This window comes from Anomaloglossus baeobatrachus, chromosome 5, assembly GCF_048569485.1.
Source record: "Anomaloglossus baeobatrachus isolate aAnoBae1 chromosome 5, aAnoBae1.hap1, whole genome shotgun sequence".
NCBI classification, from domain to species: domain Eukaryota; kingdom Metazoa; phylum Chordata; class Amphibia; order Anura; family Aromobatidae; genus Anomaloglossus; species Anomaloglossus baeobatrachus.
Window position 1 is genome coordinate 566,623,857 of NC_134357.1, and position 27,930 is coordinate 566,651,786.

General features: G+C 44.5%; 2 protein-coding genes across 2 annotated transcripts in view; both read right to left on the minus strand.

Moving 5' to 3' along the window:
* The window catches only part of LOC142313041 (gastrula zinc finger protein XlCGF66.1-like), a 236,184-nt gene that overhangs the window by 53,941 nt on the left and 154,313 nt on the right, over positions 1-27,930 (minus strand). The gene's annotated exons all lie outside the window — the stretch shown is intronic.
* On the minus strand, positions 622-27,591 carry LOC142312368 (uncharacterized). The gene is made up of 4 exons (XM_075351307.1): positions 27,210-27,591; positions 27,029-27,126; positions 26,741-26,831; positions 622-2,288 (listed from the first exon to the last, which is right to left on the minus strand). Exons 1-4 carry the CDS (start codon positions 27,340-27,342, stop codon positions 871-873), a joined length of 1,740 nt encoding a protein of 579 aa, XP_075207422.1. The 5' UTR covers positions 27,343-27,591; the 3' UTR covers positions 622-870.

A 27,930-nucleotide genomic window follows, 5' to 3' on the forward strand; every position in this document is an offset into this window, starting at 1 on the left:
TTCACGTCCGCAACCTTGGGAGTTTTACACGTTCTTATTATAGCATTTCTGTATGCAAGGTGATGATTCGTATTGAATTGATGATGCCCTACAATTTTTTAATTTACCTTTTTTCTCTATCTCGTTCTGTTTTCGAGATAAAAATGCTAACTCCATTGTTTTCCACCAGATGGCACTATAGGTAGTTTCATTGCATAGCACTTCTATTCCTATAGCTGCCGCCGTTCTCAAGTTAATGGCAGTGGACAGGATATGGGTGGATACACTGTAAGTGTTTCATGCTAGAGAGGTGATATTGTCTATAAAGTGGACTAGCTGAGAGTGAGACTAGGAAAATGTCTTCATATACCGCTGGAGTGCCTTAATTCTAAGTCCCCTGCTCCCTGTATTATACTCACCCTCCAGTGGCTTCATCTTCTATCATCACTGCCCCGGTCGGTCTCCAGCAATTTGTGACCTGCCGGAGCGTGCCGAAGGTCACAACTCAATACAAGATTATGAAAGCCTCAGTCTGGCTCTCATAGAGTTGCTATGGAAGCTTGTAACATAACTTCTGATTTCGATTTCTGGTCAGTTAGAAGTTACAGTCACAGGATGGCATTGTGGGAATGGAGCGGCGTCGTTAAAAGGTAAAGCCTCCTGAAAGTTAACATATGACGAGAGGCAAGGGGCTTAGATTTAATATGCCACTTCAGTGCTGAAAAAAACAAGCACTGGAGTGGTGCGTTAAGTTACTTATAAGTTACAATCAAAGTTTTCTTCTACAATTGGTCAACAGTATTTAAATAAATAAAATGGCTGCTTACTAGTGTAAATTTAAAGGCAATGTAATTTCTCTTTACAACTTTTCCCACATTGTTAACATGAAAATTATTTCTCCCCTGTGTGAATTCTCTGATGTCTAATAACATTTGATTTGCGATTAAAGCTTTTTCCACACTCTGAACATGAATATGGCTTTTCCCCTGTGTGAATTCTCTGATGTGCAGTAAGATTTGGTTTGTCATTAAAACATTTCCCACATTCAGAACATAAAAACGGCTTCTCTCCTGTGTGAATTAACTGATGTGCAGCAAGTTTTGATTTGTCGTTAAAACATTTCCCACATTCTGAACATGAAAATGGCTTCTCCCCTGTGTGAATTCTCTGATGTACTATAAGAGCTGATTTGTAATTAAAACTTTTGCCACATTCAGAACATGAATGCAGCTTTTCCCCTGTGTGAGTTCTAGTATGGCTAACAAGAGCTGCTTCGTAAGTAAAACATTTCCCACATTCCGAGCATGGAAATGGCTTACTCACCCTGTGAATTTTCTCATGTGCAGAAAGACTTGATTTCTGATTAAAACATTTTTCACATGCAGAACATGAAAATGGCTTCTCCCCTGTGTGAATTCTCTGATGTGCAATAAAAGTTGAGTTGTAATTAAAACTTTTCCCACATTCAAAACATGAATATGGCTTCTTCCCTGTGTGAGTTCTAGTATGGCTAACAAGAGCTGCTCTGTAAGTAAAACATTTCCCACATTCTGAGCATGGAAATGGCTTACTCTCCCTGTGAATTTTCTGATGTGCAGAAAGACTTGATTTCTGATTAAAACATTTCCCACATGCAGTACATGAAAATTGCTTCCCCCCTGTGTGAAGTTTTTGATGTGCAACAAAAGTTGATTTGTAATTAAATTTTTTCCCACATTCAGAGCATGAATATGGCTTCTCCCCTGTGTGAGTTACAGTATGACTAACAAGAGCTGCTTTGTAAGTAAAACATTTCCCACATTCTGGACATGAAAATGGCTTCTCCCCTTTGTGAATTTTCTTGTGTATAACAAGTTCTGATTTAAGATTAAAACATTTCCCACATTCTGGACATGAAAATGATTTATCCCGTGTGTGACCTCTTTGATGTGCAACAAGTTTTGATTTGCTGATAAAACATTTCCCACATTTGAAACATGAAAATGGCTTTTCCCCTGTGTGAATTTTCTGATGAGCAGCAAGATTTTGTTTCCACTTAAAACATTTCCCACATTCAGAACATGAAAATGGCTTCTCTCCTGTTTTAGCTTTTTGAAGTTCAGCATCCCTTCTTTGATATTTATTTTGCTTAACAGTCTGCGATGAACCATAAGATTGGAATTGTTGTAAGGGATTTATTGGTAGAGATGTGCAGTGTAAGGTTGGCGATATAGTGGCATACTCTTCATTTCCATATGGTGTACTACCATGATCCTCTGCTTTAAAATCTGACAATTGAACATGTCCTTCTGACAGTCTAGTACACTTATCTGCCAAAAAAAACATATATTAGAGATGAACTTTTGAAATTGGAATCTTCCAGCTTTAAAAAAATTTACGGGGAAATCAGATTTGAGGCATAGAAAAAGTCCCTAAACCTCCAATTGCCCTGAAAAGTCATTTATGACAATCTTAGATTTATGACTTTAAGGCCTCTTTCACACTTCCGTGCAAAATATACACGTTTTGCACGGTCTGTGGTGTGTATATGTCCATGTATGTGTTCAGCATGTGCTGTCAGTGTGCTGTCCATGTGACCTCCGCATAGCACATGAATGGACAGCATGAATTTCTATACTTGCCTGTCTATGGTGCTGCTGTCTACAGCGCTGCTGCTGATTCCGGTCCTCGGTGCAATGCATATGGAATGAGCATAATGAGGTCGGAAGCAAGTGACAGCAGCGCTGGAGGAGACATCAGCGGTGGAGATAACTGAGTATAGAAAATCATTATATTTCACAGACACGTGGTTTTTTTAGTACGTGTCACACTGATGTCACAAGGATCACATCAGTGCGCTTTGTGCAGTCCGTGTGACACCCATGCTGTCGGAGAAAAATGTGACATGTCTATGTGTGGAGCACACGGACACACATATGCTCCACACGGACAATGTGAAATCATAGATGTGTGCAGACCAATTGACTTTCATGGGTCTACATGTGTCCGTATCTCCGGTACGTGTGAAAATGGACCTCACACGTACCGGACACACGGACGTGTGAAGGAGGCCTAAAAGAGCTTGAAAAGGGTTGAATAAACACAAATACAGGCATACTTATGTCAAAGTCAGCTCAAAATATCAGGATATATGTAAACAGATGGAAATCAGTCTTAACCAACAGACGGAGGCACTGTATTAATTTTTTAAAATGTTTCAGGAAATTATCTTTTTTTGAGGGCTGAGGTTTGTTGCTTCAAGTGCTTGTTCACATGCAGTTTATAGGAAGAATCCATAGCGTTATAACAAGTGGCAGTACAAAATAAATATCCCTTTTTTTTGGGGGGGGATACATTTTACAGTTCTGGCAAGAATTAAGAGACCATGATCACTGTAAAATTGTTAGTTTTTCTGATTTCTTTCTTTATAGGTATATTTTTGAGTAAAATGTAAATTGTTTTTTTTTCTATAAACTACTGACAACATGTCTCAGAATTTAAAAGCAATAAATGTTGTATTTATTTTCTGAAAATGAGAAATGGTCAAAATAACAAAAACAATGCACAGTGCTTTCAGACCTCAAATAATTAATTAAAGTTCATAATCATTCAGAAACAACAATACTAATGATTAGGAATGATCAAATACCAAAATATCCGACTTTACAAATATCCGACGAATAGGTCGCCGCTATTCGACTATTCGCAAATATTCGATGCGCAATGTAAGTCTAAGGGAAACTCAAATAATCCTAATGGTAAGCTGTGATAACTGAGGAAAATGCTAAAATAGATTGGAAAAGGCAGAAACAGTATGGGCACAGCCTGTAGAAAGTGCGTGACTGCATTTCTGGTGTCTTGGAATAACGTGCTCAGAGCAGCACGCGGCTTTTACGTAGTCGCCAGAACAGCTCTCAAACCAAAGTAAAAGAGAAGAAATTGATAAGAAACAGTTTGTAGTGCCTAATCACTGTAATAAAACGTAAAATCAAGCCCCAACCTAAAAAAAAAACACTTTAGCATATGTTCACACGTTTCATTTTTTTACATTTTTCTCCCTTTTTCGAATAGAAAGGGCTGTAACTTATACATTATATTGGTGTTTGTCTCGCACCTCCCTTTTTGGGACATATTTGACAGCACTTTAAAAGGTCAGATACAATGTGCCCATTGCGATGTTGGCCTTGCCCTCCTCCTCCACCAACACCACCGGCTCCAGTGGCCCTCAATCCAAATGTAGAAAGGGCTACTAGCTGTCCTCAAATCTCAGGCTTCTTAGGGCCCTCAGGTGGGCCCTGTAACATACATTGGGGAGGGACTGCAGTCATTTATAGTTTTCTGCCTCCCCTATGTCATTAGTGTGAAAGTTGGAATAAGTACTCCATAACACAGTGCTCTTGCCAATGTGGCCATTTGGGTGTTGGTCTTGTCCTCCTCCTCCACCAACACCACCGGCTCCAGTGGCCCTCTATTCAAATTCTATTCAAATTATCCATCCTTAAAAAGCCCTCTCTTGACCAATCCTCTGTGTCTAGCTACCACCCCATATCCCTTCTCCCCTATGCCTCAAAACTACTGGAACAGCATATCCATCTTGAACTGTCCTCATACATCTCCTCCTGCTCCCTCTTTGACCAGCTACAATCTGGCTTTCGACCGCATTACTCTACTGAAACTGCCCTAACTAAAGTTACCAATGACCTACTAACTGCCAAAGCCAAGCGACACTACACTGTCCTCCTCCTCCTGGACCTGTCCTCTGCCTTCAACACAGTAGACCACTCCCTCCCATTACAAATTCTCTCCTCTCTGGGCATCACAGACTTGGCCCTATTTGGATCTCTTCATACCTAACCGACCAAACTTTCAGCGTCTCCCACTCTCACACCTCATCATCCCACCCTCTATCCGTTGGTGTCCCCCAAGGTTCAGTTCTTGGACCCCTGCTGTTCTCCATCTACACCTTCAGCCTGGGACAGCTCATACAGTCCCATGGCTTTCAGTATCATCTCTATGCCGATGATACTCAGATCTATATCTCTGGACCTGACATTACTTCCTTACTAACTAAAATCCCACAATGTCTCTCTGCTATTTCATCCTTCTCTGCGCGATTCCTAAAGCTTAACATGGACAAAACAGAATTCATTGTCTTTCCTCCTCCTAATTCAATTCCTCCACCAAGCCTATCCATCAAAGTTTATGGCTGCTCACTCTCCCCAGTCTCACAAGCTCGTTGCCTTGGAGTAACCCTCGACTCTGCTCGATCCTTCAAGCCACACATCCAAGCCCTCTTCACCTCATGCCGACTACAACTCAAAAATATCTCCCGGATCCGTGCCTTCCTTAACCAAGAATCAGCAAAGTACATGGCCCCAATGTCATCTCCCGCCTCGACTACTGCAACCTCCTGCTCTCTGGCCTCCCTTCCAACACTCTTGCACCCCTCCAATATATCCTGAACTCTGCAGCCCGCTTAATCCACCTCTCCCCTCGCTATTCCCCAGCCTCACCACTCTGTCAATCCCTTCACTGGCTTCCCATTTCTCAAAGACTCCAGTTCGAAACATTAACCATGACCTACAAAGCCATCCACAACCTGTCTCCTCCTTACATCTGTGACCTAGTCTCCCGGTACCTACCTGCACGCAACCGCAGATCCTCACAAGATCTCCTTCTCTACTCCTCTCTTATCTCCTTTTCCCACAATCTTATACAAGATTTCTCCCGTGCCTCCCCCATACTCTGGAATGCTCTACCTCAACATATTAGACTCTCTCCTACCGTGAAAAGCTTCAAAAGGAACCTAAAGACCCACCTCTTCCGACAAGCCTACAACCTACAATAACCCTCAGTCCAGTACACCACTGCGCTGCTCTGTCCTCACCTATTATACCCTCACCATTTCCTGTAGACTGCAAGCCCTCGTGAGCAGAGTCCTCTCTCCTCCTGTACCAGTCTGTTTTCTACTGTTAATGATTGTTGTACCAGTTTTTATGTATACCTTTTTTCACTTGTAAAGCGCCATGGAATTAATGGCGCTATAATAATAAATAATAATAATTATTCAGTAATGTCTGTTTTATGGACAAATGAACGCCACACTGGGACATCGAAGCTGATGTCGTTGATGATGATTGCATCTGGCCAAAAGCCGGTTGGGAGCAGGATGCATCATCGCCTTCTTCCTAGACCACAGTTTGTGAAGCATCTAGCACCATGGAAGTGGCAGTTGTTTCACTCTGGAACTAAGGCTTTATTTATTCCACTAGCTAACACCGAGGATTTCAAAAAATTCCGTTTCCCCAGGGGGGAATGGTTCAGACACCATGGAGCAAAGCATCAGAAAGTACTCCCAACTACTTTTAAAAAAAAAAAAAAATTGGGAGGATTTGCAACAGTGCTTAACATGCCAAGGAGTTAAAAAAAATTCTGATCCGCAGGGGGCCATGCGTAACACACTGTGGAGCACAGCATCAATACAGAACACAAATAGAGACTGCCTGACTAATTGTTATAGGCAGTGTAGCCTCCACAGTGGTTGTGCCAGTGCATAATGTACAAAGGCTTGAAAAATATTGCCCTGGGTGATTGGGCCAAACAATTAAATCGCAGCAGCATAACAAGTTAGATTAGTCATGCGGTCTCATTAGATGATAGATGGCTAAATAGTCTTGAATGAGAAACAATGGAACATATTTGAATTTAAGAAATACAAATTTTGGGGCTACAGTTATTATTGGGTCTTGTTAACAGGCGACCTGAGATACTCTGGGGCACTCCATCTATGGTTAATTTTGGTCATCGTCAAACTGTCTGCACTTTCCATTGTTAGTCATGTGCGAGTATCTGTTAATATTGACCCCGCTGAGCTGAAAACACGCTCAAACAAACACACTCACAGCAGGGCAAGCTAGCACTTCCAAAGCGTATAAGGCTAGGTCTGGCCAAGTGTTGAGCTTGGAAACCCAATAGTTAAAAGGGAGCTGTAGACTCTGAAAGCACGCTGATATGGTCACCTACATAGTCCCTCACCATCTTACTTAAGTGTTCCCTCCTTGTCATAGTTCCCCCAACCGTATTTGATTTGAAGTTAACAGTTTGTGGAAAATGGACCAGTTTTGGCACATTAGTCCCCCGCCTGTGTTGCTCCTACTATACTATGTGTAGCCCTCTCTTGTAATCCTGTTGCGTGAGATGAGACGCTACATCTGACACCAGCATTATCTGAGGGTAATCGTTTCATCAACTGGTCCACTATAGCCCTCTTGAATGTTTCTGTAGTACAATCCTTATTTGCCTCAACAAGTAACTGGAGGCATTTTCTGCTAGCCAACTTATTACCTGTTCGCACTGTTCAGGGCGCAAGAGTGGTTTCCCACATGGAACAGAAAATTGGGATAGGAAGGCAGAGGTAGATAAAGCAGGAACCTTTTTCTTTGGATTGGTCACACTGCTTGGTCACCACTGTCACTACCACCTCATCCACGGCCCTTATCACCTCTTTTTCACATTTTTTGGGTTTGATTATTTGAAGGTGAACACTGTAACATGACCTTTTGTACAGGCAGTGGAACAACACTGATGCCGGGTTGGTAAACTTGTGTTAATAGTTTCCCACGATAGCTGTTTTTGTAAGTCTAAAAAACGCAAGGTACCGTATTTTTCGGACTATAAGACGCACCTGACCATAAGACGCACCCTGGTTTTAGAGGAGGAAAATAGGAAAATAAAATTTTAACCAAAAAATGTGGTCATGACACACCGTTATGGGGCGAGCATCTGCTGCTGACACTGTTATAGGGGTATTGTCCCCAAATTATCTACTAATGTACCCCATTCTGGTAACGATCCTCCTGCCTTGTATATGATCCTGCTCATATACCCCCATCCATCCTGCTCATATACCCCTATTCATCCTGCTCATATTCCCCCATCCATCCTGCTCATATTCCCCCATCCATCCTGCTCATATTCTCGCATCATCCTGCTCATGTTCCCCCATCCATCCTGCTCATGTTCCCCCATCCATCCTGCTCATGTTCCCCCATCCATCCTGCTCATGTTCCCCCATCCATCCTGCTCATATTCCCCCATCCATCCTGCTCATATTCCCCCATCTATCCTGCTCATAAAATACCCCCATCCTGGTATATGGCCTGTATCCTGTGGCACAGAAAAAAAAATAAACGTTTATACTCACCTTTCCGTACTCCCTGCAGCACCGATCATCTTTCTTTCTGTCTCAGCAGCAACGCCGCTGAGTGGAGCCGTCACCGTGTGTGGAGCCGTCCCCCTGCAGCTTCCCGATGTCTTCCTCTCTGCTCTCTGAACCGGTCAGCTGATCTGTAGCGACGCGCACAGCAATGACGTCATCGCTGTGCTCACGGCTTTCTACACAGATCAGCTGACCGGCACAGAGAGCAGAGAGGAAGACATCGGGAAGCTGCAGGGGGACGGCTCCACACACGGTGACGACTCCACACACGGTCCCGGGTGAGTACACTGATTTACTGCACCCCACGCTGATAATGATGCACGGGGGGCAGTGAATACAGCCGCACATGATCACTCCAGGCTGTAGTTGCCAGGGGTGATCATGGCCGGCTGTTAATTATGCGCGCACCACCCGCTCATCCCCCTACCCACCTGTCAGTGCTGACCAGAGCTGAGAGATGATGGGCGGGAGGATGGGCGTGCATATCTAATGAGCGGGCCCACGTGGTCACGGCAGGCTGCTACAGCCTGCTCGTGCCCCCGATGACCCGCTCCACCGCAGCACCCTCATTCCCCGCAGCCACATTCAGACCATAAGACGCACCCCCCACTTTCCCCCAACATTTGGGGGGAAAAAAGTGCGTCTTATGGTCCGAAAAATACGGTACCTTTATTGGACAAAGTACCACTTGGAGGAGTCGACAAAGATGTTGTGAATGTCTTTCAGGCCTAAAAGAAAACAGGGTTGGACCCCACTTTTATTTTAGCATTGATGTAGGTTGGTGCTATGACGGTATTTGGCTTCAGGCAGAAGTATAGCCACTGACACCGACTATAAATTAAACACTGGAACACTGACACTGTGTTTCAGCAGCAGCAGGCCACTATCTAAATTCTGTAAGATATGAATGAAACACCAGGATGCTAGGTTGGTGTTATGACGGTATTTAGCTTCAGGCAGAACTACAAGCCGTGACAGTAATTTTTTTATTTTTTTTTTTAAACTTACAAAACGTTTTTTTTTAGCAGTAGGGTAGTATGGCGTTTATGTACACTATGAACTGTGCTGGTATGTATTGAGATGGTGGCTGACAGGCACTACACTACACCTGAACCCATTGTTTTGGAAATTTTGGGACCTTTTTTTTTTAGGAATTTGCAATTCCTATCCCTAGTAGAAGAGACACAAGGGATGTAGCAGTGCTGGGATTGTTCATTTATTAGTAGCAGATGTTAGGACAGCTTTAAATCTCTCCCTGCCTCTGAAAAAGCTCTCCCTATATCAGACACTGTACTAACATACCGTATGCAGCACTAATAAAGGAGTTTTTGGGTTTTTTTTGTTGAAGATGGATCGCTCTCACCTGCACTGCACTAATACTGGCCCTATAGCTGATTTATGGAGCTGCTAGCAGCTACTGACTACTGTCTTCAGCCCTTAGAAGGACTATTTAGGAGATTGCAGCACGAATGCTATCACTTAAAAGGCACTGCACTGTCACTAGCCTTATAGCTCGGTCCGCATTCACAGATGTGCGTTGTGGCGATTTATGGAGTTGTTAAGCAGTTACTGGACACTGTCTTCAGCCCTTAGAAGGACTATTTAGGAGTTTGCAGCACGAACGCTCTCCCGCGCACAATACAGTCTATAAACATCGGCAGCTCCCCAATGACTGCGTGTTCACAAAATGGCCGCTGGCTTATATAGCACCTATGATGCAGTGCGGCCAAGCCAATCACAGTTACATCACAACAAAGATGGCTGTGGCGTTACTGTGAGGGCAAGCAACATAAGATGTGTTCATTGGCTGGAAAACAGGCGCCAGGAAGTCAGAAATGAAAATTAAAGTATCGGAGAGGATGTTGTTTTATTAGTCGGATAGCGAATGGTGAGAATAGCCTGTTATCCGTCGGATACCGAATAGTGGCGAATACATTCGCTCATCCCTGGTGCAAAGATTTAGGCTCTGTGCGCACTAGAAAAGTGATTTTTCTCAAGAAAATTTCTTGAGAAACTTCTGGGAGTTGAAGATTTCCGCACCTGCGGAAAAATCCGTGGGAAAAACGCATGCGGATTTGCCGCGAATTTGCCACGGATTTACCGCGGGTTGGTCCCTGCGGTTTTGCAATAAATAATATAGATAATCGATAGACAGATAATGGATAGAGTGAAAGATGGATAGATGAATACATAGATAGATAGATACAGTTAGGTCCAGAAATATTTGGACAGTGACAAGTTTTGTTATTTTAGCTGTTTACAAAAACATGTTCAGAAATACAATTATATATATAATATGGGCTGAAAGTGCACACTCCCAGCTGCAATATGAGAGTTTTCACATCCAAATCGGAGAAAGGGTTTAGGAATCATAGCTCTGTAATGCAGAGCCTCCTCTTTTTCAAGGGATCAAAAGTAATTGGACAAGGGACTCTAAGGGCTGCAATTATCTCTGAAGGCGTCTCCCTCGTTAACCTGTAATCAATGAAGTAGTTAAAAGGTCTGGGGTTGATTACAGGTGTGTGGTTTTGCATTTGGAAGCTGTTGCTGTGACCAGACAACATGCGGTCTAAGGAACTCTCAATTGAGGGGAAGCAGAACATCCTGAGGCTGAAAAAAAAGAAAAAATCCATCAGAGAGATAGCAGACATGCTTGGAGTAGCAAAATCAACAGTCGGGTACATTCTGAGAAAAAAGGAATTGACTGGTGAGCTTGGGAACTCAAAAAGGCCTGGGCGTCCACGGATGACAACAGTGGTGGATGATCGCCGCATACTTTCTTTGGTGAAGAAGAACCCGTTCACAACATCAACTGAAGTCCAGAACACTCTCAGTGAAGTAGGTGTATCTGTCTCTAAGTCAACTGTAAAGAGAAGACTCCATGGAATTAAATACAAAGGGTTCACATCTAGATGCAAACCATTCATCAATTCCAAAAATAGACAGGCCAGAGTTAAATTTGCTGAAAAACACCTCATGAAGCCAGCTCAGTTCTGGAAAAGTATTCTATGGACAGATGAGACAAAGATCAACCTGTACCAGAATGATGGGAAGAAAAACGTTTGGAGAAGAAAGGGAACGGCACATGATCCAAGGCACACCACATCCTCTGTAAAAGATGGTGGAGGCAACGTGATGGCATGGGCATGCATGGCTTTCAATGGCACTGGGTCACTTGTGTTTATTGATGACATAACAGCAGACAAGAGTAGCCGGATGAATACTGAAGTGTACTGGGATATACTTTCAGCCCAGATTCAGCCAAATGCCGCAAAGTTGATCGGACGGCGCTTCATAGTACAGATGGACAATGACCCCAAGCATACAGCCAAAGCTACCCAGGAGTTCATGAGTGCAAAAAAGTGGAACATTCTGCAATGGCCAAGTCAATCACCAGATCTTAACCCAATTGAGCATGCATTTCACTTGCTCAAATCCAGACTTAAGACGGAAAGACCCACAAACAAGCAAGACCTGAAGGCTGCAGCTGTAAAGGCCTGGAAAGCCTTAAGAAGGAGGAAACCCAGCGTTTGGTGATGTCCATGGGTTCCAGACTTAAGGCAGTGATTGCCTCCAAAGGATTCGCAACAAAATATTGAAAATAAAAATATTTTGTTTGGGTTTGGTTTATTTGTCCAATTACTTTTGACCTCCTAAAATGTGGAGTGTTTGTAAGGAAATGTGTACAATTCCTACAATTTCTATCAGATATTTTTGTTCAAACCTTCAAATTAAACGTTACAATCTGCACTTGAATTCTGTTGTAGAGGTTTCATTTCAAATCCAATGTGGTGGCATGCAGAGCCCAACTCACGAAAATTGTGTCGCTGTCCAAATATTTCTGGACCTAACTGTAGATAGATAGATGAGAAAGACCTATATAATGTCCCACCTCCCTGGATTTTCTAAGCTGGCACCCTTTAGTGACTTTCATGTGGCACTAAAGGGTGCTTAGCCTTGTATTTAGCCATAAAATAAATAAATAATTAAAAAAAAAAAAAACGACGTGAGGTCCCCCCATCTTTTGTAGCCAGCTAGGGTAAAGGAGACGGCTGCAGCCTGCAAACCACAGCTGGCAGCTTCACCTTGGCTGGTAATCCAAAAATAGAGGGCACCCCACGATGTTATTTTACATTAAATAAATAATTTAAAACGAAAAACGTGGGGTCCCCCCCAAATTGGATCACCAGCCAAGGTAAAGCGGACAGCTGTGGTCTGGTATTCTCAGACTAGGGAGGTCCACTGTTATTGGACACTCCCCAGCCTAAAAATAGCAGGCCGCAGCCGCCCCAGAAGTGGCGCATCCATTAGACGTGCCAATCCTGGCGCTTCGCCCCAACTCATCCCGTTGCCCTGGTGCGTTGGCAAACGAGGTAATATATGGGGTTGATGCCAGATGTGTAATGTCACCTGGCATCAAGCCCTGGGGTTGGTGATGTCACGCGTCTATCAGATACCTGACATCACCAACCCAGTCAGTAAGAAATAAAAAATAGACAACAAAAAAGTTTTATTTGAAAAAACACTCCCCACATTCCCTCTTTAACCAATTTATTGAAAAGAACAATCAATTCCACGTCCGGCATAATCCAATAAGGGGGGGGGGCACGGCGATCCATACCATAGTCTCTGTCCCAGTCGATGAAGAACAGAATGTTCCCTATTGGCTGGGAGAGCAATGCAGAGACCTGAGCTAACATCAATAGCCCAGGTCACTGCAGGGGATGCCGAGCGCTGCCGTCAGGAGCATAGATGATATCATTACCTGCTGTGATCATCTCCTGTACTGCTGATGTCAGCGCTGTCACTGACTTCTATGCCCGCCGCGTTGTCAGAAGTATCGCGAGAGCCCGTGACGTCACCGCTAGTGACAGTCTCGGGCCGCCCGCAAGACGGACATAGACAGCAGTGACAGCGGTGACATCAGGAGGCAGGAGATAGTCACAGCAGGTAATAACCTCATCTCACCTCCTGACAGCAGCGATCGTCATCCCCGCGGCTGCCAGCACTGCAGGGTGTCAGTGTCTGCCTGCGCTGCCGCGTGACAAGCTGCTGATACTGCGGGCAGACACTGATACCCTGCAGTGCAGTGTCAGTGTCTGCCTGTGTCAGTGTCTGCCTGCGCTGCAGCGTGACAAGCTGCCGATACTGCGGGCACACAGACACTGCAGGGTGACAAGCTGCTGACACTGCGGTCAGACACTGACACACTGCCTGCAGTGCAGGCAGCCGCGAGGCTGGAGCGGGACACAGACTGCACGGGCACCTGGAGGTCGCACGGAAGCGCTTCTGTGCGGCGTCCAGGGAGTGTGACGTCTGTGTTTACTCTGCTCCGCTTCCTCTTCCTGGCATAATGACATCGCTTCCTGCAAAACCGCAGGCAGCGATGAGCATTACCGCAGGTAAGTCGCGGCTATACCGGGGGTATACCGCACATCATTTGCTACCTGCGGTATACCCCCGGAATTTCGCGATTACATTACAGTGAGTAGAGTGAAATACCGGGGGTATTCCGCAGGTACCTGCGGAAAATAATGGACATGCTCATTTTCTCAAGAAAGTTTCTCGAGAAAATTTTCTCAAGGAAATTTCTTGAGAAAAATCCGCAGTGTGTGCACAGCTATTTTTTTTTCTCATAGGATTTGCTGGGAAATGTCTGCACAAAGATTGCAGACATTTCTCAAGAAATTTCCGCAGCAAATCCGTGGTAAATCCGCGGGCAAAACGGCCTAGTGCGCACAGAGCCTTAAGCAGTTCTTCTTTGTTTGATGGCTTGTGACTATCCATCCAGAGTTTTGATGTGGTGGTCCTTTATCCACACATAGATTGACCTAGCTGTGTAGCATGGCAAAATGTCCTGCTGGAAAAAACAGTCCTCAGAGTTGGGGAACATTGCCTGAGCAGAAGGAAGCAACTGTTTTTCCAGGATAACCTTGTATGCAGCTTGATTAATACTTCCTTCCCAAAGTTTAATCTGCCCAATTCCTGCTCAATTTCTAGAGTAAGGTAATCTTCTCTGATAAGTCTCAATTTCAGCTTTGCCCAACAACTGGTCGTCTAATGGTTAGGCTATGTGCACACAGTGCATTTTTCGCGGCGTTTTTGCGCGTTTTTCGGGTGCGTTTTTGGCCTCAAAACTGCAGGACTTTGCTTCCCCAGCAAAGTCTATGAGTTTTCATTTTTGCTGTCCTCACACATCTGTTTTTTTTACCTGCGTTTTTGAGTTAAAAAAAAAAATGGACATGTCAGTTCTTTCCTGCGTTTTTCTGCGTTTTCCCCCATGCAATGCATTGTAAAAACGCAGCAAAACGCAGAGATCAAAAACGCAGCAAAACGCAGCCAAAAACGCACCAAATCGCGGCAAAAACGCATGCGTTTTTTGATGCGTTTTTTCGACGCAGGTGTGTTTTTGTGCGTTTTTAGCGGCCAAAAACGCACAAAAACGCGGCGTCAAAAAGACGCAGTGTGCGAACCTAGCCTTAGACGGAAACCTGCAGAGGCGTACAAGCCACAGTGTCTTGCACCCACTGTGAAATTTGGTGGAGGATCGATGATTATCTAGGTATGCTTCAGCAAGGCTGGAATTGGGCAGATCAAACAAAGAACAACTGATTACATTTTTGCACAAGTAGTGGCATAAGGTCACTCAAAAGCAGTGTGAAAGACTGGAGGAAAGCATGCCAAGACGCATGAAAGCTGTGATTAAAAATCATGGTTATTCCACAAAATATTGATTTCTGAACTCTTCCTGAGGTAAAACATTATTAGTATTGTTGTTTCTAAATGATTATGAACTTGTTTTCTTTGTAGTATTTCAGGTCTGAAAACACTGCATTTTTTTGTTATTTTGACCATTTCTCATTTTCAGAAAATAAATACAAAATTTATTGCTTGGAAATTCGGAGACATGTCAGTAGTTTATAGAATTAAAAAAAATTACATTTTACTCAAAAATATACCTATAAAGAGAAAAATCTGAAAAACTGACAATTTTGCAGTGGTCTCTTAATTTTTGCCAGAGCTGTATATACATATATATAATTTTTTACCCACTGCACAAAGACAGCATGGCACATGAGGAAGCAGTGGCTTTTAACAATCTTAATTTACTCTCATCGACATGATTTTTTTCCAAGTTGGACATTTACCTGCCATCATGTTCAGAAAAGATGCAGTCTGAAAGCATTGTGTGACACTGACGTTCAGACCTACGGGCGTCTGACACACTACACAGAACAAACAAGGAAAACAATGGAGCACTTTTACAATGGTGGGCCCTGCAGCTAGGGAGAGGGGTGAGGGGACACCCCCTGAACTCACTTCAAGCTGTTACCTGAGCTCCCTAGCGTCCCCATACAGTGTGTTTCAACCCGTCACCGAGCCGGATACATAATCCCTCACTAGCCCTGCAAACACCATGGCTAGTGAGATGGCTGGCGGGAGACACTAGCTCCACCGCTGTATTGACATTAACTCATGAGGCACTAGAAGAAATGAAACTTCATTTAAATGAGTTTAGATGGAAAAGAGAGGTTCCAGTAAAAAACCTGTCACTTGTCGTGACAGTACCCCTCCTTTAATGAAAGGCCTCAGGACTTTAAAGGCTAGTCACATCATTCACCTCAAATCTGAACAGGCCCCTCTGGTTACCAGTTGGAGACAACACATTTCTAGGGCAAGGACCTGTGGACCACGTCATGGGTGTTAAGTGCTGGGGATAGCTTCAGCCATATAGGGTTAAGAAAGTCAGTAACTCTAAAGCGATCGATAAACCTCAAGTCTAGAGCCCCAGACGCACACTTACACCTGGTGTTTTTAGTGGACACCCATACATTCTTACACAGGTCCGAACCTGAATGTTTATTTTCACGCATGCATCTGGTAGTAAAGGAAAAACTCCTCACAGAACAGACGACCGAGGGATCTATCCGTCCATTCAACACCTTACGCTCCCGTACCACACACTAAGGCTGATTTCAGACGTCCGTATTTAATCAGGTACAAGTCACACGCATGGTTATGGTCATATGTGTGGCATGTGTGTTTGCATACAAGTGACACGTACCGGAAAAAACACGTGTCTGTGAAATAAAAAAATATTCTATATTTACTTAAATCCAGCGCTGTTTTTTTCAGCTCTGCTGTCTCTCGCTCATTATATTCATCGATTATTCACCGCACTCAGGACCTAGAAGCCGGAGCATCGCAGGGACAGCGCTGGGTACAGCACCGCCGAAAACAGCATCGCGGGGACAGGTGAGTATTCACAAAGCAGTGTGTGTAAGTGATGTCCAGGAGGTCATTGGAGTTCCCAATGAACTCTGATGACATCCTGATGACACTCCCGCGACACCAACGCTACAGCGGGTGTCACCATGGTGACTTCACGGGTTCATCAGAGTTCGTTAGGAACTGTGATGAGTCCCCGATGCTGTCCTCGCGATGAAAACACGGCCGTGTGAGTACCAGTATAGAATAACATGGGTACGTGTGGCATCTGTGTTAAAAACGGATGTCACGGGGGCGTGGCCTGGACCTCATGTAGAGAGGAAGCAGCGTGGGTGAGCTCCTGCCTGGATCCTGAATTATCCTGCACACCGGCCTTGCTGACAGGCACTACCGACCCTGGAGGGCTGCAACACAACTTATAACACCCAGGGAAGCGAGCACAGCCAGGATATGCCGACCCGCAGCAGCAATAAAAGGGACAGAGACGCGCAGGAGCGTGCCTCTGAAAAATCCAATATGGCGCCGACGGCATCCACACCATCCCGAGCTGGAGCAGTGGGAGTAGCAAGCAGGTTGGAGCGGTTTGCCAGAGTGGCCCCTGGCACAGAGCCTACCTGCAACGAGGCACCCGATGGCAGCGCTGAACGGGCCCTGGAGCAGGGAGAAAACATACCCGACAGTGAGACTGTGGGTACCCTGGGCCCTGCATGTTCAGCAGCACAAGGTATGCAGACACACAGGCCTGTGCTGGCAGAGGGAGGAGGGGGAGATGTGGAGCAAACAACACCTGTTTTCACTGAGGCCATACTGAGAGACATTCTGGCAGCAATTAATTCTTGCAATACCACATTGGCCACTCTAAGCAGCCAGATGGGAACTGTCACCTCAGATATGGCCTGTATTAAACGTGAGCTGCAAGGGGTGACTGTCAGAATGGGGGAGTTGGAGGAAAGAGTGAGTACAACAGAGGATAAATTACCACCAATGTCACGAGAGCTGGGAAAGGCCACGCAAAATATCTCCACACTGCTAAACAAGGTGGATGATTTGGAAAATCGCTCCCGCAGAAGTAATTTGCGACTGGTGGGGGTCCCAGAGAGGATGGAGGGCAATGACCCACTGAATTTCTTTGAAAAATGGCTTAAAGACACCATGGGAAAAGACATACTATCCTCTTTCTTCACCATTGAAAGGGCACACAGGGTCCCTGCGCGTGCCCCACAGCCGGGAGCACCCCCACGTCCTATTCTGATTAAACTACTGCACTATAAAGATAGGGACACTATCCTGCGCAGAGCCAGAGATATCAAAGAACTTGCAATTGATGGGAGGAAGATATCAATATTTCCTGATTTCTCCATGGAAGTGCAACGTAAAAGAGCGCAATTTATTGAGATCAAAAAACGACTGCGCAACCTGCAAGTGCCATACTCCATGATGTACCCTGCTAAGCTGCGGATTGCTGCGAACGGAGAGACTCATTTTTTTGATACGGCTGGGGCGGCATTGTCTTGGCTGGATATCAATGAGAGATCCCTGAGGAGGAAGAATACCTGAGATTTCCCTTTCTGCCGCCAGGCGTTGTTTTTGTTTGGGACGCTATGCTGGTGAGCTCATTACAGTTAAATTCATCTAGGATCCAGGTTGGGAGACGGCCGGTTCATTGTGGACACCCGCTGCACTAGCGAGTTGTGGACCCCCTCCCTGCATGGACTTGGGGCGTGTTTTTAGCCCTGATTCTCTCTATTTGGGAGAAATGTGTAAGATACACTTGATTTTGAGGGCAGGGGCACTGCGCACTGGTGTGCGGAGCCCTATCTCTCTCCTTGTTTTTCTTGTTTATTGTTGTATGATGCAATCTGTTTGGGAAGTGTGGTGTGCCTCAGTCGTGTCGCTCAACCTAATGTTTTTGAGAATCGGTGGAGAACGCCTCTCTCCTCCAGGTATGAAGTATCCGTCCGGATCATATCTTAGTCTACGCTTATGGCGACATCTTTAAATATTATAGCGTGGAATGTTAGAGGGCTCGGAGATGCGAACAAAAGATGTGCTATATTCACTCACCTACAGAAACTTTTACCGGCTATTTTATGTCTCTCCGAGACCCACATGGTCAGGGATAATGTTCATTGGCTGAGGAAGGGATGGATCGCGCATGAATATCATTCCACATACTCGACCCATGCACGGGGTGTGAGTGTGTTGGTGCACAAATCCATCCCGTTCTCATGTACCAAATCAGTGATTGACCCGGGGGGCAGATTTGTATGTTTGCTTAGCACGCTGTATGGTATACAATTTATTCTGGTTGCGATATATATCCCTCCACCATATTCAGTCGAACCGGTAAAAAGGATATTGTCTATTTTAGATTCCCTTCCATCTGTGCCGACGCTTTTGATAGGGGATTTTAATAATTACTTACATCCCTATCTAGATAAGTTACACTCGGGAAACATATCGGAGAACGCCGCCCCGACTTCATTTGCTAGAATGCTAACGGAGCTGGGTTTTGTAGATCTTTGGCGTGCCCAACACCCCACAACCAAACAATTCTCCTGTTACTCTAGCTCCCACCACACCATGTCACGGATAGACCTGGCTATTGGAAACGCACTTATGGCCTCATATACACAAAAGGTGGCCTACCTACCCAGAAGCGTATCTGATCACTCACCATTACATGTTACGCTTGCATGGGGAAACCCCGTCACTCTGCCCAGGCCTATCTGGAAACTTAATCCCTTCTGGATCCAGCTTATTGGGGGATCTTTACATGATAACATTCTAGAATACTTCCATATTAATGAGTGCTCTGCACCGCCACACATAGTTTGGGACTCTATGAAAGCTGTGGTAAGGGGCATATATATTAGAGAAATATGCATACGCAAAAATCAAACCAAATGTTACACCCAGAGTCTGATTCAGGAGGTATCTGATGCGGAGGCTGCGGTGGTGCTCAACCCAACAGTAGAAACTAAAAACACTCTAGAGAAGGCACAGATGTCACTCAAAGAAAATCTCATGTCGGTGGCAGAAAATAAACGCTATTTCCTTAAACAAAATAATTTTATGGCGGGGGAGGGCGTGGGGCACCTACTGGCCACAGTCATTAGAGCACAGGAAGGATCTTCTTATATAAATAGGTTAAAGACGGAATCAGGTGACTTTGTAACAGAAAGCGAGGATATAATAAGAGAAATAAAGAGGTATTATATGCGGCTATACACATCAGACTGTGACCTCACGGAGACTGAGATTGAGCAGTATTTGGATGCTCTCTCTCTTCCTTCACTGAGTGATGTAAACAGGGAATTGCTGGACCGGGACATCTCATTGGAAGAACTGGAGGAAGCGCTTGGCCAGACACAAAATGAAAAAGCTCCGGGAACGGATGGCCTGCCTGGAGAGTTTTATAAAGCGTATGCACCCTTACTGCTACCCAAACTACTTAAGGTATTTGAAGAGGCTGAAAGGCAGAGGGTCCTCCCGCCCTCTATGAGGGAAGCCTTAATAGTCTTAATATTAAAACCTGGAAAAGATCCAGAGATCCCGGATTCGTATCGCCCAATCTCTCTCCTACAAACAGACATTAAATTGCTGGCCAAGGTGCTCGCCAATAGGATGTCCCGAGTCATCTCATCTATAGTGCAGAGTGATCAGACGGGCTTCATTCCATGCAGAGCCACATCTATGAATCTCAGGAAATTATATTTGGGAATTCAACATAGTTCTGAGGTACCGGGGGAAAGGGCAATTTTGTCATTAGACGCCGCTAAGGCGTTCGATAGCCTTGAATGGGAATATATGTGGGCTGTACTTCGGAAAATGGGCTTTGGACATAGATTCATAGATTGGGTAAAACTGCTATATGACTCACCGGTGGCAAAGGTTAGGGTTAATGGCAGGGTCTCCGAGTCTTTTCCTCTTGGAAGAGGTACTAGACAGGGGTGCCCGCTTTCACCCTTGCTATTCGCAACTGCAGTGGAGCCGTTGGCAGTGGCAATACGGAAATCCAGGGAGGTAGAGGGATTTCGGTGTGGAGCCGTGGAACAAAAGATATCATTATACGCAGACGATCTACTCTTATATTTAGACAGGGTACGTTCCTCGATTTTGCCGGCAATGAATATCATTCGGGAATTTGGACAGAGGTCTGGTCTACTAATCAACTGGTCCAAGTCGGCTTTAATGCCGTTGGACCCCCTTCCGGGGGACTTTTCGGACTTACAGATTCCAGTTCCTGTGGTCCGGGAGTTTAAATATCTGGGAGTAATTGTCAGCCCAATCCCGAAGGATTTCCAGGCCCTAAATCTGGAACCCCTGTTACAGCGATTCAGAGCAAAAGTGCATACCTGGTGCCGTTTGCCGCTATCAAATGTCGGCAGATCCAATTTAATTAAAATGGTAATGATGCCACAATTACTATACCTTATACATAATTCTCCAGTGTGGATATGTAGGGAATTTTTTGTAAAAATTAATACAATATTCCGGGAACTTATGTGGAAGAAAAAGCAAGCTAGGATTCGACTGGAAGTGCTACAGCGGGGAAAGGAGGAGGGAGGACTGGCGGTACCAAACCCATATATATACTATATAGCCTCCCAGATGCAACATCTGAGGGGTTGGGGCAAAGAAGGAGGGTATGATACCAGTGGTGATATAGTGAGAGAGGGATCAGTATGGAAGTACCCAGGTTGCCGGTTGGATGTGGGACAAAGACAGATAAATGGGGCACGATATCCCACACTGGCTATGATATTCCGGGTGTGGGACAGGGGTAAGTCTCTTTTGGGGATAAGCGGACCTACAGAGCTCTGGCCACTGTGGCAGAACCCCGACTTGCCAGAAATTAAAAAATTAGTAGGGTTCAGAGGATGGGAGGATAAAGGGATCCATTTAGTGTCACAAGTACTACAAAATAATACTCTTAAAAGCTTTGAACAACTGAGAACGGAGTTTCACCTTCCGCATGTCTTCTTTTATCAGTATTTGCAGCTGAGACACGCACTGGAAAGACAGGGGAGGACAAACCCGGTCACAGTGACACATAATCAAACATTACATAGGCTGCTTACATCTGAGTCCTCTAAGGGTCTTATTTCGGAACTATATAAAAAATTACTACCTGCCCATCTGGAAACACATCCATTGCTTGTTAAAAGCAAATGGGAACGAGACATCGGTCCCCTGACGGAAGGCCAGTGGTCTGATATATTGGAACAAGTTCCTAAACTGGCGGTATCGGAGTGCCAAAAGCTGTCTCAAATATATCTCATCCACAGGGTATATAAAACTCCCAGTCTACTATTTAAGATGGGACTCAGACCAAACACACAGTGTGTTAGGTGTGGACAGGATGATGCCCATTTGATGCATGTTATGTGGGAGTGTGGACACATTGGTGATTTCTGGAACCAAACCCTGGGACTTATAGGTCAAATATATCATATCACAATACCACCGTCGCCCCGCCTGTGCCTGTTGAGTCTATGGGAAGGAGAAGTGGATCCGGATTCTCCAACAGCCCTGGGAATAGCACGTATCTTGTACCAAGCAAGAAAGCTACTTGCATATCACTGGTTAGACCCTCTACCACCAACATTACCAGAGCTCAAAAACAAATTAAATAACGTCATAAGATTGGAAAGGGGAGTTTATTTAAAAAGAAAAACATTGAAAAAGTTTTACAGCATTTGGCGGCCATGGATGGAGTTGCCGGGCCTACCCTCTAGTGCACTGGTTCGGGATGCAATGCTGGACCGGTTACTGTTGTGCCTGCAGTGATGGCATGTGTGAGGAAGGGAATTAAAACTAGTTTTTTCTGTGGCGAAATGGACTTTGAATGAAGAGGTGAGAGAGGACTGGAATGGTTTCATGGATGACTGCACGAAGAGGGAGGAGCAGGAGAGTATAGCAATATGATGTGGAGCGACACGGCTGATGGAGGAGGTGTTCCTGTTAGTCTGAGGCATTATTGCATAATTTAAGTTTTGTTTATTTGTAGAGCCACGAGGTTTGTAGGCTCAAGTTATATAATATAATTATGATTTGAGAACTCTATTATTATATTTACATATATGCAGAGAAAGAACCTGATTTATAAATCATATGTGTTTATCTGTTTATTGTTATCAGTTATATGAAAAGTGAAATACTCTCTGTATTGATCCCTAATGATTTAATAAAAAAAGATCTGATTTAAAAAAAAAACGAAAAACGGATGTCACACGTACCTGAAACACGGACGTCTGAAACCAGCCTAAGAGGAAACAACTAACCTCCCATGATCACCTCTACCAGAGCCGCACTGAGGTCTACTCTTCTCCTGAGGTGAAGGTAGCACACCATTTCCTTTCATAGATACCTTGGTAGTTACTAAGTTACTACAGGAGGACAGGGTGGCTTTTGTTTTTTAATAAGAACTGCAGAAATGGTTGCAATCAGGCTCTTGGTTTCGTAAAAACTGCCCCAACTGACTTCTTCCCCTAACTGTCAGTCAATCACAGGGTTATGCCTCTTTAACCAGGGAAGATCCAACATGATGGAAGTGGGCAGATCTTCCAATACATAACAGGTTCACCATGAAAGTGACCTACTCGCAGGTTGATATTTGGTACCGTATGGGTGAACTCCCTCTGACTGAGTGGAGAGGAATCAAAACCCTGAATGGGGATGGATGTTGTTAATGCACTGCGAGGGAGACCCCGAGACTGAGCAAAGCAAGAATCTACTAGATTAGCACCCGTTTCGCTATCCACCAGAACATGCACTCACCACAAACTGTTACCTGAGCGGGGTGATTCAGATACGTCGCTGAGCCAGATACTTAACCCCTCACTAACCATGCAAACAGCTTGGCTAGTGAGATGGCTGGTAGGAAACACTAGCTCCACCGCTGTACTATTAAACACGAAGGGAAAGGAAAAACAGACAAGGGGGGAATCAGAAGGATACGAACACTAAAATCCATGGCTGCTTGCAGATTCCAAAGTAGAAGTTGGATGGGCACAAGACAATTCCACAGCAGCAATTTCCACCAAGATGGCCAGAGTAGATTGAATTGTATCAACAGCAAGGACTGCTAGGAAAACCCCACTAGTTAAACCTAAAAGGTCGTGGGATCAAAGCAGCTGCAACTGACCTGCACTGCTATGAGTTGCTGGCAACAAAACTGACATTAACTCATGAGACACCAAAAGAAAGGAAACTTCATTTAAATGAGGATTCTAGATGAAAAAGACAGTCCAAACCCTGTCACTAGTCTCTAAAAAGCAGAGAGACAATCATGACACCTGCTTAGCAGAGATTTTAGTCAATAGCAGTTCAGTGAATTTCCTCATAGGCAAAAATGGGTTGCTAAAAACCCACAACAGGGCATAGTTTACTGCAGGTCCACACATACACACACTGTATATCACAAAAGTGAGTACATCCTCACATTTTTGTTAATATTTTATTATATCTTTTCATGGGACAATACTGAAATACTCGTATATGACCTGTGACATGAAACTGTCTTCCACAACCTCACCTTTCATGCTCTCACTGCACCTACTGTCCTACCCGAATGTCTAACATCAGTTTAGCCATGGCTATCTATCTTGATACTACTTTGACATTATTAAGGCTACCTTTGTAGAATAGAACTTGAAAGTGTTTGGATACAGTCATACAAGATTATAGAGTGTCTTGTCCATCGTTTTGCATTAACTAGAAGATACTTTCAAATCTGGTTTCAAACCACCATTCAAAGAACATTTGAAACCGATTTACTGCATATCCAATTCTTTGGTCGAATTGAGCAACAAGGGATAATGTTTTAACGACTAAAGAAAAAAAAAAGCCATTGCTTCCTCACAGTACCTACTGTCCTACTCTAATGCCTAACTATATCAAAGTTGAACCGCTCTATTTTTGAGATTTATACCAAAGGTAAGCTAATCAAGTTGCAGGACCTGGCCAGGAGGTCTCGCCTCTTCTCCAAAGCCTCCATGTGAGTGTTCTGTGAACCCACCGCTTCCTGGTAGCATCTCCAGCTCCTCTTTAAATGTCCACAAATAAAAGAAGGGGGATTCTGACATTTTGCAGAGCTCCAGGCCGGCGGCAACAAACTACTGACCAGACCACTGAATCATAGTCTTGTGATTTGATTTGTTCTTCTCTAGTTGATACTCCTGATGCTACTGCTGTTTTTGATCATCTGTTTAATAGTTGTCTATAATACAGAGAGTGGAATGGAATAGTCTGCACGTACACCGAATAAAGCAGATAAAAGGAGGCAAGAATTAGCAATAAACTATTTGAAGAATGGAGGCGGAAAGGTATACAGAGGGTCTCCCCAGCTTTTTCATCCTTCTGAGCCAAGACGGTTGGGGAGTGAAGAATTGGTAGATAATTATGGGTTGAATCCTAACCAAATAATCCAGTATGATCAGGTGAAGCATAAGGTTATGGCTCAATTGTAAGACATATCGTCAAAGGTGTCACTTAATACATTTGACAGCCTGGTAAAGTTGGCACAAACGTCCTCATCAATTTCATCTCTATATGGGGCAATGCGAGACCAGTTGACTGGCTATCAGCCAGAGAGTTTCTTTAAGCCATTGGAAAAGCAACTAGGGGATTCCAACATTGGAACAAAGATCAGGGAGGGGTGGAGGGCCCTACGAAAGGCAATACTGAATGAGCAGTGGCGGGAGACTCAATATAAAATGATGCATCGGACAACCTATACATTCAATTTGCCCAGAAAGCTTGAGAATCCTGAGAGGATTACTCGTTGTCTGAAATGCGATTTAAAAGCTACGGATCTCTACCATGGATTGTGACTGTGTACCTTGAGCCACTGTGGGCCCAAGTATCAAAGTGTGTTGCTAAACTCTGGGATATCAAACTCCTTCTCTCCCCTACTCTGGTTCTGTTCCATGCGTGGGAAGAGGTGAACGACGAGGGGAGGAGGAGTAAACACCCCCCTTTACTATTACATGTAAATCATACTTGCAAAAAAAAAAAAAAAAAGAGGATGATACTGAAATATTGGTTAGAGTCAAAAGTACCCTCGTTCGAAGAAGTAATGATCCACATAAAACGGCTGATGGAGTTAGAGGGCCTTGATGCTGGAAGGAAGTCGGGACGATTGGGCAGTCACTTCAAAAAGTGGAGGGAGTTTATTATAACGTACTACAATTCGGAGGAAATAGAACGCTTAATGTCACCATTTAAGGAGACGGCGTGGTATCACTCTAAGAAATTAGGTGGTACACTTGGGGGATTGGAGGTGACTAGGTGGGAGTGGGTTTGAGCAGATGGGGGTGCAGGGTGGGGTAAGTAGGAGAGTTTAACAGATGGCTGCAAATTCATTCATATATAGTTAGCTATAAGGGTTTTCACGAGGTATTAAAGATTCTGAGTCTTAGGGGTATCGGCTAGTGATGCCGAGCGCGATAGTACCCACCCCCGTTGCACATGTGATATGTGGTGATTGCTGCCGTAGCGAACATTATCGCTACGGCAGCTTCACACGCACATACCTGCTCGACGACGTCGCTGTGACTGCCGAACTATCCCTCCTTCAAAGGGAAGGTGTGTTCGGCGTCACAGCGACGTCACTAATCGGCCGGCCAATAGAAGCGGAGGGGCGGAGATGAGCAAGACATAACATCCCGCCCACCTTCTCCCTTCCACATTGCCGTCGGGATGCAGGTAAGGAGATATTTGTCACTCCTGCGGGTTTACACACAGCGATGCTTGCTGCCGCAGGAGCGACAAACATTGTACCTGCGGTCGACCCGACATTATGAAAACGAACGACGCTACACAGATCACCGATTTTCAACGCTTTTGCGATCGTTTATCGGCGCATCTAGGATTTACACGTTGCGAGGTCGTTACCGGCGACTGATGTGCGTCACTAATGACGTGACCCCGACGATCCGTCAGAAGCGATGTCGCAATGTGTAAAGCCCCCCTTACTGTGAATACTGTGAACATTGATTAGATATTGTAGTACTGAATTGTAAAAGGCGTGATATAGAATTTTCTTGTCATTTTGCTGATAATATTGTTGATATTAATATTAATATTATTTGTTTCTATGTAATGATTTGTTTGCTTTTGAAAATCAATAAAAATTATAATTTAAAAAAAAGGAGGAAACAATTGTTGTATGCATTATAATGGTCCTAAGACAATCACCAATCACTCACAAGATTACTGAGAAATGTGCAGCTAGGGAGGCAGGAGTGCATAAAACAAAGCAGGGATTCAATAGAAAAATTATGAAATATAACATGTATGAATGAGTAAAATATAGTGGTCTCTACTCACCTGGGCGGTTATCTGTAGGAATCTCCTCTTTACGTCGCTCATCACCCCTCACATATGTCTCTGTAGTATTAATATGGGGCAGATCTTCCCCCTGAAACAAATATTGTAAAAGTCACAGACAGATGGAGAAGTCCCATCTATGATCAGCTCTAATCCTGCCATCTCCACCGCTCTCATTACACAAGTATAACACATATAATACTGGAGGATAAAACAAGACTGAGCACAAGACCTTCACAGCCGTCTCCACATCATAGGGAGATTTCATGGCACCTTCTCTCCATCTACCTGATGATCCTGAGGAACATCGGGAGCTTCTTGTTTACAGTCCTGTGGGAGAAGAGGACGGGGACATCTCTCTGGTGTTGTCCTCTCACTGGATAGACCTGGAGGAGACACATACAGGGACTGAATTCATTCCTTACATACAGATAATTATAGGCCGTGTGTATTTAGTCCTGTCTATTACCTGGTGATGTGAGGGGCTGGGGAACCTCCATCATGACGTCCTTGTACAGATCTTTGTGTCCTTCTAAATACTCCCACTCCTCCATGGAGAAATAGACGGTGACGTCCTGACACCTTATAGGAACCTGACACATACAATGATACCGTCACCCCCGATCCCTTCATAGCGTTACTGTATAATGTCCCAGCATTCCCAGCAGTGTCACCTCTCCAGTCAGCAGCTCAATCATCTTGTAGGTGAGTTCTAGGATCTTCTGGTCATTGATGTCCTCATGTATCGGGGGGTGAGGTGGAGGCCCCGTGACTGGGCTCAGGGGTCTTCCCCATCCCTCAGACACAGGGGCCTGACAGCGCTCACTAGAGGTCTTCTTCACTACTGTGTAATCCTGGTTATGGAGAGACACAGTAATAAATCTCACTCCAGACATTTCCAGAGTCCTCACCTCTCCAGTTCTATCCATCTGTTATTCCCATAGATAAGAATGGTGTAATGTGACGTCATCAGAATCTCTCACCTCTCCAGTAAGCCGGAAGAGGATCTCTAGAGTGAGGTGTAATATCCTCTCCGCCATCTTGTCCCTGTCCATATCCATCCTTCATGGGGCAATCAGGAAAATTCTCTTATGTAGAAGATCTCCACTGAGATGATCCAATATTGTAGGGACCTGAATGAGAAGATGGCAATGTAATATCATAAAGGATCCAGTGTAATATGCAATCAC

Bases quoted from the DNA above. Each gene is read 5' to 3' on its own strand.
- LOC142312368 (XM_075351307.1), bottom strand. From the start codon at position 27,342: ATGTGTCAGGTTCCTATAAGGTGTCAGGACGTCACCGTCTATTTCTCC. The intron at 26,832-27,028 runs GTAGATGGAGAG...TATTTGTTTCAG, and splicing joins ATGTTCCTCAGGATCATCAG to GGGGAAGATCTGCCCCATAT. The intron at 2,289-26,740 runs GTGAGTAGAGAC...TTTTTTTGGCAG, and splicing joins TCCTACAGATAACCGCCCAG to ATAAGTGTACTAGACTGTCA.